At 42.7% G+C, this 12,751-nt stretch overlaps 1 protein-coding gene across 2 annotated transcripts in view; it reads left to right on the top strand.

Moving 5' to 3' along the window:
- Positions 1-12,751, top strand: part of LOC117829309 (matrix metalloproteinase-16-like) — a 54,912-nt gene that overhangs the window by 26,712 nt on the left and 15,449 nt on the right. For both annotated transcript variants that reach the window (XM_034706936.1, XM_034706935.1), the window contains 2 exons: positions 9,606-9,767; positions 12,108-12,325. In XM_034706936.1, coding sequence (XP_034562827.1) covers positions 9,606-9,767; positions 12,108-12,325 — 380 coding nt within the window. The remainder of the gene's footprint in view (positions 1-9,605; positions 9,768-12,107; positions 12,326-12,751) is intronic.

Raw genomic sequence — 12,751 nt, 5'->3', positions numbered from 1 at the left:
CCTGGATGGATATAAAAGAGCAATATTAATGGCATCGCTCATCAGATCTCCACCCTGTGTGTGTTGGGACTCTGTGTTTCTGTAGCTCCATCATCTGTTCCTGTCTGCAGGTACAGACTCAGCTCAGTGTTTGTGGTGAGGCAACATCATTGTCTGCTGTGTCCACAGGTGTGTGTGAGCTTGTGAATACATTATTAATGATGAATGACCACAATGAGAACTCGCACACACACATATGCACACACACACGTGTCTCAATCCCAGGTGCTGCTGGGAGATAAACACGGGAAGAATAAAGGATGTCCTCTGCCTGCAGCATGTTTTCTCCTTTCTGCTGCTTTATTTACCTCCGGTACAAACTCTTACACACACACACACACACACACACACACACACACACACACACACACACACACACACACCTACACACACACACACACACACACACACACCTTCACACACACACACACACACACACACACACACACACACACACACACACGGAGTCAATCTGCAGCCTCCTCTGTAAATAAATAAGGTCAGTCTGGTGAACGTGTGTTGCTCCATCAGCTGTTTGTTCTCAGTCTGCTCAGAGTGAAGTGAAACAGATTCAACAATACTCGACCAATGAGAACAGCCTGTCGGGGTGGAGGGGGGGGCGGCAGACAGCATCAAGGGATAGACGAAGGGAGACGGGGGAACAACAGCACAGACTGGCTCTCACACAGACACCGTCAGGACTCTGAGGAAAACCTGAGCTCATTTTCAGGAATTATCTCAGTATAAACTGAAAAAGTGAAAACCATACATGATAGCTTTTAAAGCCTGATACAGAATAACATGACATGTCTGATGTCATCAGCTTATTTTACCCATTATTGTAAAAATATTGACAAAAATTGTAGTTACATTTGAAATAAAACCCTGCAAATAAGTGCATTTCATTAGTTGTCTGCCTTTCTTTGTTAACAGATGACTCCTAAAGTTAGGGTTAGGGTTAGTTAACAGTTAATTATGTAGGTAAACTAATTTTGAAGTTGAAGTAAATTAAGTATAAAGCAACATTTAGTCACTTCGAGGGACAGTAGGGGTCACAAGTCTTTGGCACCTATATTTTGGGGGTTGCAGGCTGAAAAGTTTTAGAAGCCCTGCCATAGACTGTATAAATAATGGACGTAGTATCCGTGATGTCACCCATCTGTTTCTGAAGCGCTATTTTGAAGCCAATCGTCGGCGGGAACCATATTGGAAATGTTGAACTCAACAGAACTGCTGTCGAGCGATTGTGACGTCAAGAGGCGGGCTTTAAGTCTCCTAGCCAACAGCTACAGTGTTCTCGCCTGTCAATCAAGTCAGCTGTACCTGTGATAATGGAAACTTGTTATTATCTCAATATCTTCAGAATTGCAGCGTTATGAAAAAATTCACGCCTCGTACAGTGTGTGCCAATCGAGGAAATTAGTTATCTAGACTACACACATTTTTTGTACCAGGCTGTAAACATGTATATTTCTGCTGTAAAGATCGGCTTTTTTGAATTGGTGTGTATGTGGTTTCCGGTACTTCCGGAGCCAGCCTCAAGTGGACACTCAATGAACTGCAGTTTTTAACACTTCCACATTGGCCTCAATTCTCTCGGCCAGAGGTTGCCGCTTGGTTTGTCCACTCTCAGTCAGGAGACGTCCACAATCACAAAGTTTGAATTTTAAACTTCTTGTTTTATGTAGCCTGGGTTAAGATAGTTCCCTATAAGTTGAGGTGAATTGTTTTGATTGGTGTCTAAAGTTTAAGTTTGAAATGATCCCATGAGGAGCTCGCTGTGTGGTATTAAGGAGGCAGTTGTTTATCCATCCGTCATGTTTTCGGGGTAACATTTCACGGCTCTGAAAGGTGCTAACAGCTATGTCAGGAATGTTTTCACTGCAGTTAACACCTGTAAGCATTTCCTCTCCGTGCAAGGGAGTCTGGATGGTTTTCCAGGAACCTTCCTGAAAGTGCAGCTCAGCGTCTCAGGGAGGAAAACAGCTGAACAACGGGAAACTATATTCAAGTCCTGTGGGACAAACAGAGAGTGCTTTATGCTCCGAAAACAATGCAACTAGCTAACAGCTAACAGTTAAAGCAGTGTTTCCTGAAGAGAGGATAGAGTCAGACAGTGTTTCTCTGGTGGGCGTCATTGACTGTGCAGTGAGAGGACTGTTGAAGCTGTGTTTGCAGGTTGTGTTCAGTTCAACATGTTGTTATTTGAAAGCTCTCCTGACTGGACAGACACATCAGTCCCCTCCTGCAGCTGCTAATTTGTGGAAATAAAGACATAAGGAGTGATGATAATAAACCTGTGAAATCTGAGATGAACTTCAAATTAAGCTATTTTAATCAAACTAAAGGTTGAATTATCGAGACTCCATCATGTAGACCCCCTGCTTGTCTCAGATGTTGTGTAATCATTCATCTGCAGGTGTTAGTTCATCATTGAAGTAGCAGAGAGTGTTACAACCCCCCCACCCCAGACCTCCACTGACAGCCTGAGCTATCAGTGCATTGACCAGCAGATATCCAAGCTGTAGTGTGTCTGATTTGTGGTCAGTGTGTGATTACCTCTGTGTGTTTGTCCTCCTGTCACGTGTTCCTCAGACGGCTGCAACAGCGTGTGCACAGAGACACGGTGAATTATAGAGACAGAGCAGGTCCTTGTCTGTCCACTGTACTGTGACCCTGTGAGGAGCTACAGCTGGTCATAAATCTCTTCCCTTTTTCTTCCTTTTCCTCTTCGCCCTCCCTCCTTTGTTCTCCTCTTCTCCTCCTCATCTCCTCGCTCTCAATAATGCAGACCCTGAGCTCTCTGAGCAGAGTGTGAAAGTGCTGCTGCTAACCTGATCTCTGAACAGGGAGACACTTTATAATCATGAAATGAGCTGGCTTGTTTACACAGCTTCAGGGCTTATAATAATGTCCATCTTCCGTAAAGCATCAAACTTACCTGAAGCGTGGGCTGGCAATATTTGTGATACTTTGATACTTTCCAACACCACGATACAATATCTGTTATCTTTACATTCAATGGTAACCAAAAGCATCAAAGTTTATGAAAAACACAGATGTGCAGTCATTTACCTGGACGGGTCTAAAAAAGCAATATTAATGGCATTGCTCATCAGATCTCCGCCCTGTGTGTTGGGACTCCAGTTATCTGTAAGTTAAATCCCAGTTTCTGTGAATGGAGTCTGGTGGCTTTAAAGAGCGATTGTAAACAGCTGTTTCTAGTTATAGTGAGAAAGTAGTTCAGCAGTGCATGTTTACCTGGATGGGTATAAAAGAGCAATATTAATGGCATAGTTCATCCGATCTCTGCCATGTGTGTTGGGACTCAGTGTTTCTGTAGCTTCATCATCTGCTCCTGTCTGCAGGTACAGACTCAGCTCAGTGTTTGTGGTGAGGCAACATCATTGTCCGCTGTGTCCACAGGCTACTAGGCATGGGTACGAATACTCTAGTACTCGGGTACTCACCATTGACCCCATTATTCAAGAAATATTTTGTTACTCGCGCACCTGGCAACATAACTTGAACTCATACAGCGTTACACGTGTGACCATGTGCTTTATGTTTTCACCGAACTGAATATACTAGGTAGGAAAATAATTAACGGGATATAAGTGTATGACTTCTCCGGCCACGGTTTCAGCTTTAGGACACACTGAGCCAGATTTCAGCAAAAACAACTGTTTTACGGCATCTACGGCAACTCTTTAGGAACATATTATTCCACCGAAAGCAAAAACACAACAAATACAGAACCATCTGCGACACCTGCGACATGTCAGTTAAAGAAAGTGATGTCTGAAAGTACTTTGAGAAAAACAATGAAGTTAATGTGCAGTGCAAGATATGCGGCGTTAAACTTACATACAATAGAAATACTAGTTCCATGCTTAACCACGTGTGCTTAAAGCACAAGCAGAAAACAGCGGAGATAGATAACAGGCAGTCTCGCATCACGTATTTTGTTCGCCCTGTTAGCACACGGTGTTGTGACGAAACCAGAGCGGAGAAGATTAGCTAATAACCAAAATGGACTTTGATTTATTTATTTTTGTTAACGTTTAAAAAATAATAATAATTGCGAGTACTCAAGTAGTCGTTCATTAAGTAATTTGAGTAATCGAGTACAAGGATTACTGTAAATTCCCATCTCTACAGGCTACTGCTAGCAAAAGAGAGAAAGAGTCCTGGTGGGTAATCGACATACAGATCAAGTAAAGAGAAAGAGAGTGTTAAAGAAGACAAAGCAGGGAAAAGACAAATAAAACAGATTTGCTGCTGTGTGTCTCTGTGATTGGCCCTCTGTCACTGCCTGTTCATTGCTATCTCAGCTCATTCACAGGCGTTAGGAGCTTATTTTTAGGTCTGACACATTTTCAGCTAAATGGATTTAAAGTGATTTGAGATATATTTTAAACTCATCACAGTCACTCTGCATGTTTCATGTTGAACAGACTGAGCGTTAAACTCTTCACACCATGCCAGCTGCAGATATTTTACACAGCTGACGTTTTTGGATGCTGTTGACTTTTACGTGGAAATTCCTTGTGTTGCTGGTACAGTGTTTGCAATCTTTTACCATCAAATTAGGGATATTAAAGCACCCTATTCAGTGTTATTATGTTTGTTTGGTGACAGAGTGAGTCACTTTAGTTCTCGCCAGAGTGAAGGGTGCATTTTTATTTGTTTCTGTGATCAGAAAAATAGTTTATTCTGCTATGACATGAAAGTGAACACGTAGACTCTTATCTCATGTGTAAGAGGCGTGGTTTTCTACATCCCTCAGATGGTCTCGCTCTGTTTTCTACCTTACTGTGTGTGTGTTTGTGTGAAACAGACCCTGACAGGAGTGTTAGAGTTCAAAGATCGCCCTTGTATAATTCATCATCTCTATCCTGTGATACAGAAAACAACAAATCCTGAGCCTTATCGTATCCTTGCCTCAGTGTTTCCCCCTCTCTTCATCATCCTGTTTTCCCTCTTCCCTATAAAGAACCTTTATCCTCACTTTACCTCACCCTTTATTTCTCAACTTTTCTAATCCTGTCCTCCCCCTCATCCCTCCTCTCAATCTCTAATTATCTCCCCTTATTCACTCTTTACCTCCCTTCTCCTCTCTTTATTATGTTTTTACCTTCCTCCCCCCTCCTCTTCACCTGGTGTAAACTCTCCCCTCATGTTACCTCTTAGTCTCTCTCATCCTTCACTTTCTGCTTCATCTCCCCCCGCCTCCCCCCGCCTCCCCCCTGCTCCCTGTGTACTCTGTGTAGCTTAAAGCTGATAATTAGTCCAGCATACAGTCTGCCTGTCTGTGTGTATGGCGTGGGGCCCACAGGATGCCTCTATCTACCCCAGAGAGACATCATCATTATCATCATCAGAGTGACCTCTCTGACCTCAGAGTGAGGACAACTGAAAAACATAATGATAAAACAGTTTACCCAAACACACTGGCAGTGTTTTTTTATACACGTAAGCATCATGTGTTCTTGTACAGAAGAGTAATTAGTCCAGAAGTTACTCCTGGAGTCCAAAGGCTTATACATCAAGCTCAGTGTGAATGCTATCTTGGTTTCTGTGTTTTTATAGAGATAGCTGTAATATTTGTAGTTATTATTGGATAGAAGAATTAAGATATTCTCTGTCCTCCATCATCGCAGACTCTTCAGAGTGTCTCCTCAGCTGATTCATGATCCAGCTCAGTCCTGCTTCACTCTACCATTCTCAGTGTGTTTTGTGCTTTCAGAGATACGCACGGCTGAGACACATTTGACTTTAATGGCTACATAATTAAATGAAACCCACTGACTTAAATGCAGTTGTTGTTATGCAATCGTGGATTTATTTTTTTGTTCAAAAATGAGAAAAAAACAAACTACTAGCTCATTGAATTACGTGTGAGCAGCTAAAGGATGAGGCCACAGTGTCAAGTGAGGTTGGAGTGTAAAAAACAAACTCTGTCTGCTATAAAGACTCTCTGAATGCTCAGTATTACACTCTGAACAACCCTAACTAAGTGACGATAATTGGGATGTAAGGATACACTCAACCCACGATTCGATTCGGGTCCTGATTTTTGGTTCACGATACGATTCACTCAAGATTCTCTAACGATTTTCAGGAAAACTGGATTGAACTCAAAATTTAAATAACAATTATTATTATTTTTATTATTATTATTTTATTTGTTTTTATTTTATATATGCAACAGTGCAAAGACACAAAAGTGCTCGACATCGAACAGAACACAAAAGAAAAACAAACGTGCAACAAACAAAAGAGCAACAAAAGAGCAACAACCAAACAAAGCCATCAAGTATAGACCACAGTACAAAAAAACAAAACAAACAAACAAGAGAGGGGAAAAAAAAAAGGGTTAGAAAAGAAGGGTTGGACTATAAATGACGATCACAAAACAAAACACACACACAAAAAAACCCCCACACAAAACAAAATAAAACAAACAAAACAAGAGAATAGACTGTTATAGTGGGGATTTTCAAGAAAGAGAAAAAGAGAAAAACACAATAACTATTATTTTATTTCAATTCTCAGATAGGCCTATGGACAGTTGCAATTTATATATTCTCTCTTATATTTCTTTGTAAACAAATGAATCCTTTTCCATTTTAAAGGTGTGTTGTAACTCAAATTAACACACTGCACACTTTTTTCAGCACCTTGCAAAAAAAAAACTAAAAATGACTGTACAAAAATACCTTGCTTGAAAAATTTCAGAACAATTATAGAGAAATGGAAAGTTAACAATTCCCAAATGAAAGTATTTAATATTAAAACAAATAAGGTAGATTTCTTTAAATTAGGGATGTAAATTTCAAGTATTCTCCTTGATCGATCCTTGGAAATGTAAATGATCAACAACACAGGTGAGGGAGTTTCCAAAGCATACAAAGACTATCAAATGATGTCAGTCAGCGGGGTTAGCGTAAGAAGCAGTCTCAATGGTTGAGAGCCTGTGAGGGTCTTTCAGTTTGTACTGATTTTGGCACCCCCTGTGGACAGAGCAGTATGTCTCCTCTCTGTGCTGGTCTTCTCCTGTTCATGTGTAAAGCCTGATTTATACTTCTGCGTCGAATGGACGGCGTAGCCTACGCCGTAGGTCCGCGTAGCTCCCGTACCTATGCAGAGGCCTACGCACGTAGCTGACATGCACCTCCTCCAAAATGTAACCACCCGTAGAATCGACGCGGACTGCAAGCCCTGTGATTGGTCTGCTCGGCGGCATTATATTTCCCGCATTTACAGCACTTCCGTGATCCCCACCCATCGGCCTTGTATTTCATCTCCTCCTCTCTATTCTTGATGTAATAATATCTGTATGATAAACAGCAACATGTATCAGCTGTAGATTAACATAACACGCTCTGAATCGCTGTGGAAAAGTAAACAGAGATCGTAGCGGGGACGGAAGCGGGCGACTTACTATCAGAGAGACCACACTGCCCTCAAGCGTTTCGGCTGAGAATTGCTGCGCGACATGGACACATTGTCGCACAAGTATGAAGTGCTCATGTCCGTGTCAGCCCCTGCCGCGTAGGGGAGACGCAGAAGTATAAATCAGCCTTTAGTGGCGTTTTCTTCAGGTAAATCTCTTCCTGCTGTCTTTAACAGTCTGATGGTTCACTGTGACTCTTGTTTCTGCAGCGCACTGTTCATCTCCGAGTCTGACACGACCCCTGCAGGAGTTCTCACGAGCATTAAAAATCACTGTACAGAAATCATCAATCTTCACCCTGATGACTTGGTTTTTTTATTTTGTAGGTTATAAATAGACTTCATTATTAACTTCAGTCCATTTCATAACCACTGTACTTTTAAACCCGCTCACAACTGCTTTAAAAGTCTTAACACTGACATAACTGAGTTTGAAAGAATAATACCAGCTGACACAGACAGTGATCAGAATTAAATTACAACCACATTTAATATTTACACTGCTCTACTCAAACTTCTGCTGCCGTTACAGAAAAAAACTAAGAATCTTATTTCACCTCTTTATGACCTGTAATCTCTCTCCAGACACGTGTTCAGAGTTACAGCATTCATAAATTCAACCTCGGTAACTGTACTACTACAACCTTCCCAACGTCTATGTGTCATGAAGGAGCTCCCTTTTTATTTGATCTTATTAATGCAGTCAATGTGTTCAGACTGGAGCATGTACATCAGCTCAGTAAAGACTGTCTGACATTTATACGGGCTAATATAACTGTCTCTGTGAGTCCTGCTGTAAGCTTGGTACCTGCTGAGGAGCCATCTGAATCACCTGCTGGTCTGTTCATGTGACCGATCTGCAGCAGGTGATGCCTCTCTTCAAATGAAGCACGATGAATCAGTGTTGTTCTTTATTATCTCATAAGAGGCAGCTGAGAGAGACGGCCCAAGAGAAGAAGAGCTTGTGCAAAGTTTTTTACGAGCCCCTCTCCCCCAAAACTTTACAAAGTGCTGTTTTTACTGGCGCTTAGACGTGGGATGTTTGATGCTGAAGTATTGATGGTGAAAGAAGCTTTCAAGCAGAGTACAGTCTTTTATTTAAAGCAGTAAAAGTCTGTTTTGAATCAGGTTAAAATCCTCCCACGGACAGACGGTTACTGTTATAAATGACACTGCAGCGGTCTGACTCTGAAGTAAAGCAGGAGTTTCTCAGCAGTGAGGATGAGTTCCTCTACGGTTTGGATCTAACTCGTTGGCAGAGCTTCAGAGAGGAAGATCAAGAGGTCTCTCTTGGTGTTTGGGTTCTCAGTGACGTAACTGTAATCCTGAATATCAGACCTCTTCAGTGGGGTTAGGTCGGGTTTCTCAGTCAGGAGGTCACACAGTGTATTCATCAGCTTACTGTGGATACACTGATTACAGGGAGGAGGTTTCTCTGCCTTTTGAAGGGGATTTTGTGTGTGCATGCGTATAATATGTGCCATCTGTTGATCACTGTATGATGGACTCACTGAGTGCATAAAAGTGAACATCTCTCCTCATACACACCCATTTAAATGTGTTTGGATTCATGCTGTGATGGCATCTAATCTGAAACTTTCCCCTTTATAAGCTGTAAATACTCTGTTTTATTTTGAAGGAACTTTTGGATGATTTCAGAGTGATGAGAACAGAGTCAGCTCTGAGACGCTCACAGATTTGGTTTGTTTCTGTGTGGATGATGACTTTGGTGATGTCATGTTTATTATGAAGGATTTCAGAGGCTTTGTCTGTAATCTCTCAGACTGTGACTCCCAGAAAGCAACAAGTCACTATTCAACTACATCTGACATTCCTGGTGATTGAGTCACTTATAGCCCGAACCAGAGCCATGGGCTGATAAGGGCACTCACCTGAGGGCATGGAGCTGGTGCTCCATGGTGAAAGCCTGCTGACCTGAAGCTGTGGACTGACAGGCTGATGCAGCACTCGGAGCTGGAGGCAGCTTTGATGGTGGCTGAGCTGGACTGACAGAAAGCTGCAGGTTGTCAATGGACTGCTATTGTGCCATTTAATAACTCCAGTACTAACACACCGCTCTCTCTCTCTCTTCCTCTTCCTGTTTGCAGGTAATGACCTGTTCCTGGTGGCGGTCCACGAGCTCGGCCACGCTCTGGGTCTTGAACACTCTAACGACCCGACAGCCATCATGGCTCCATTCTACCAGTACATGGACACAGAGAACTTCAAACTACCCATGGACGACCTGCTGGGGATACAGAAGATCTACGGTGAGAACTTCTGTCTGTGTGACAGACGGGCCGTAGTAGATGCACACTCTTTCATTGTTAGAGCTGGATCATCTCTTCACAGGGTCAGGGCTGGGACAGTACTAATCAGAGGGGTGAAAAATGAATATATCCTTTATTTTAAACTACAGGGGGGGCTATCTGCCTTTGACTTTTCTTGTTGTACATCTTTAAGTCACTTAAAAACTGTAAGAGTGTACGTCTCCACAGGGGAAGCTGTATCATCCAACATCTTTACTGTTGATCCTTCTTTTTGCTGTTTTCCTTTACTACTCTTACTTTACCATCTACAGGAAGTACTATTTGTGTCCTTTCAAAACAAAAGCATCAAAAACAACAGCTTTATGTGGTGATCTATTCCCTTTGAACACAAACTGTGCTACTTAAAGCTGCTGTTGGTAGTCGATGTGCACGAGGAAGTAGTGGCTTCCCAGCTAATCAGGGCGACGTAGTGGGGCCGTCACTCGACCAATCAGGACGAAGGATTGGAGATAAGCTCTGATTGGTCCGTCATAATGGGAATGAAGGCAATAATAACATTGCTTTATACATGGGCATTGGAAAACACAGATATTTCGTGATAGTCTCAAATTACTCCACTTACCGATGAGTACCGATGGGTATTGACCTTTTTCTCCAAACCCAGCAGAAAAAAAGTAAAGTTTTTGACACCATTCCTACCAACAGCAGCTTCAATTGAGTTATGGATTGAGTGTATCGTTAAATCCCTCAGGTTTGACTGAAATACAATGATCAGAGGAAGAAGATCTGAAATATATTTATGTTTCCCAGTAGAGAAAATTAGGTCATGTTAGAGTAGCTTCAGCTCAGGTATGGAGAAATTATAAGGAGGTAGAAAAATAAATCTTTGTGTGTTCAAGCTCAGGTGTGAATGGACTCTGGAGTCATTACTGGGTCTCCTGTGTATTTACTGTGTTAATGTAACCCAGTTTAAGACCAGGTCTCTCTGAGCACAGATCTGATTCTGACCTAACTCACAGCAGGTGAGAGTCACAGAGCTCATCCACACACCATCATCACAGGTGAACCACAGGTTTTATATTCAACCTGACACTTACAGATTGTGACAGCATTAGTCCATCCAGACAGGTGAGCTTTTACTCGTCCATTAACCTGTCAGCCATGTTACCACAGCTTCACGTTTAGGTTCATAAATACTTGCCAGGCTGTGACAGTGTTGTTCATACATCTGCTGAGGTACACACACACACACACACATTAAAGAAGCTGCCATTTGCTAACATGACTCGGCTGTTCTCAGCGGGAGTGATAGACCTGAGCAAACAATCAGATCTCATCCCTTTCTCTTTAACTCTGCTGACCCTCACTTGCTCTTCATCCTCCTCCTGATCCTGCTCCTCTCTTCCTTGAGGAGAAGTCACTCTCTGAAAACAGAAGCAGACCTGCCGTAAGTGATAATATAGTCATACAATAGAACAAACTACTTTCTTGGAGCACAGCGTATCATTTAGCTCATGCCAGATTGAGCTAGGCAGGAAGTCACAAAATAAAAACACCTAGTTGATTTTCAGAATAAAATACTTTATGTTGACGCCAGATCATATCTGACTTAACTACAACAACAGGCTGTCATAATGAGTGGATTCAGGCTTGGAGTCGACAGGTCAAAGGTTTTCAGAGGCCAATGGCTACGACATTGATGAGGAGAAGCTCATCATGGAGGTAGAAAACCATTGATTCTGTAATCACCAGAAATCCCTGCTCTCAGACTCAATCGGTTTGGGGTGCTCCTCTGTGCTGCGCTCTGAAAATCCGCTGGTGAGTGTTGGCGGAGAAGAGAGCACGGAGCCAAACTACAACAGAACAGAGACACACCAAACGTGGATCTGATGGAAGTCCGGCGTTAGTGAGAGTGTACAGCTGTTATGTAACTGAGCTCAGAGGATTTCACTCTGAGGCTGAGAGGAGATAATCCTCTGATCAGCTCTCTGTCTCTCTCTTTAAATCTACATCTTTACCTTACATTCATCTTTATGTCTCTCAATCTCTCTGTATTGATACACCACCGCTGCTCTCTGATTGGTTGATCATCCACTGCTGCAGCTCTCTAATTGGCTAATCATTAACTCTGTTTTCAGCCTCATTATTATATTATTCGGCATTCGACCAGGATGACACACCTTTCATCTCCTGGTGTTGTAGCCTCCACAGACTTTGATGATGACAAACTATCAAAGATTTACTCCCCGAACATTTCATCAGATTGAGCTGGACTTTTTTCTGCCGCAGTTGTTTGTATGGATAAAAAAAAATGAAATACTCTTCTGTGTCTCCCTGCAGGCCCTCCTGACAAACTCCCACAGCCCACCAAACCTCTACCCACAGCGCCTCCTCCCCGCTCCAACCCTCCCTCAGACCCCCGCAAACCTGACAGACAGACCCGACCCCCGAGGCTGCCCCCTGGGGACAGACCGTCCCACCCCAATGCCAAACCACACATCTGTGAGGGCGGCTTCAACACGCTGGCCATCCTGAGGAGGGAGATGTTCGTCTTCAAGGTGAGTCTGTGAAAAACAAACACACCTGAGGGAGGGTTGGGGGTTGGATTGCATTTGTCAGGAGGAGTCAGTGTGGAGCCTGAAGCTGTGAAGTTCTGTGGATGTGAGCACACAGGCCAAACAAACCTGAGAGACTGTGTTGTAAAAGTAGTTTCATATCCTGCAGTTAGCTTACTTGAACAGACGTCCTCCTGCTCCAAATCTCTGCCTCCCGCTGAAACTGTATGAGCTAATCCATGCAGCAGAAGAAGAACTGTGGTGTATTTGTTAGAAAAGTTTTGAAAGTAAAGCAGCAGCAGAGTAAAGTTAGTGTTTGTAGCAGCAGGACTATACAGCTCTGTTCTTGAACCCAAAGTGTGTGTTTTACAGCTCAGTTAAAGAGCTGCTGTGTCTAAAAGGAGCTCCATCAGGTCACTCTGGGACAGT

The sequence above is a fragment of the Notolabrus celidotus genome, chromosome 17 (genome assembly GCF_009762535.1).
Source record: "Notolabrus celidotus isolate fNotCel1 chromosome 17, fNotCel1.pri, whole genome shotgun sequence".
Classification (NCBI taxonomy): domain Eukaryota; kingdom Metazoa; phylum Chordata; class Actinopteri; order Labriformes; family Labridae; genus Notolabrus; species Notolabrus celidotus.
The sequence above is the reverse complement of the archived record's forward strand: the minus strand, read 5'-3'. Positions and strand labels throughout refer to the sequence as shown.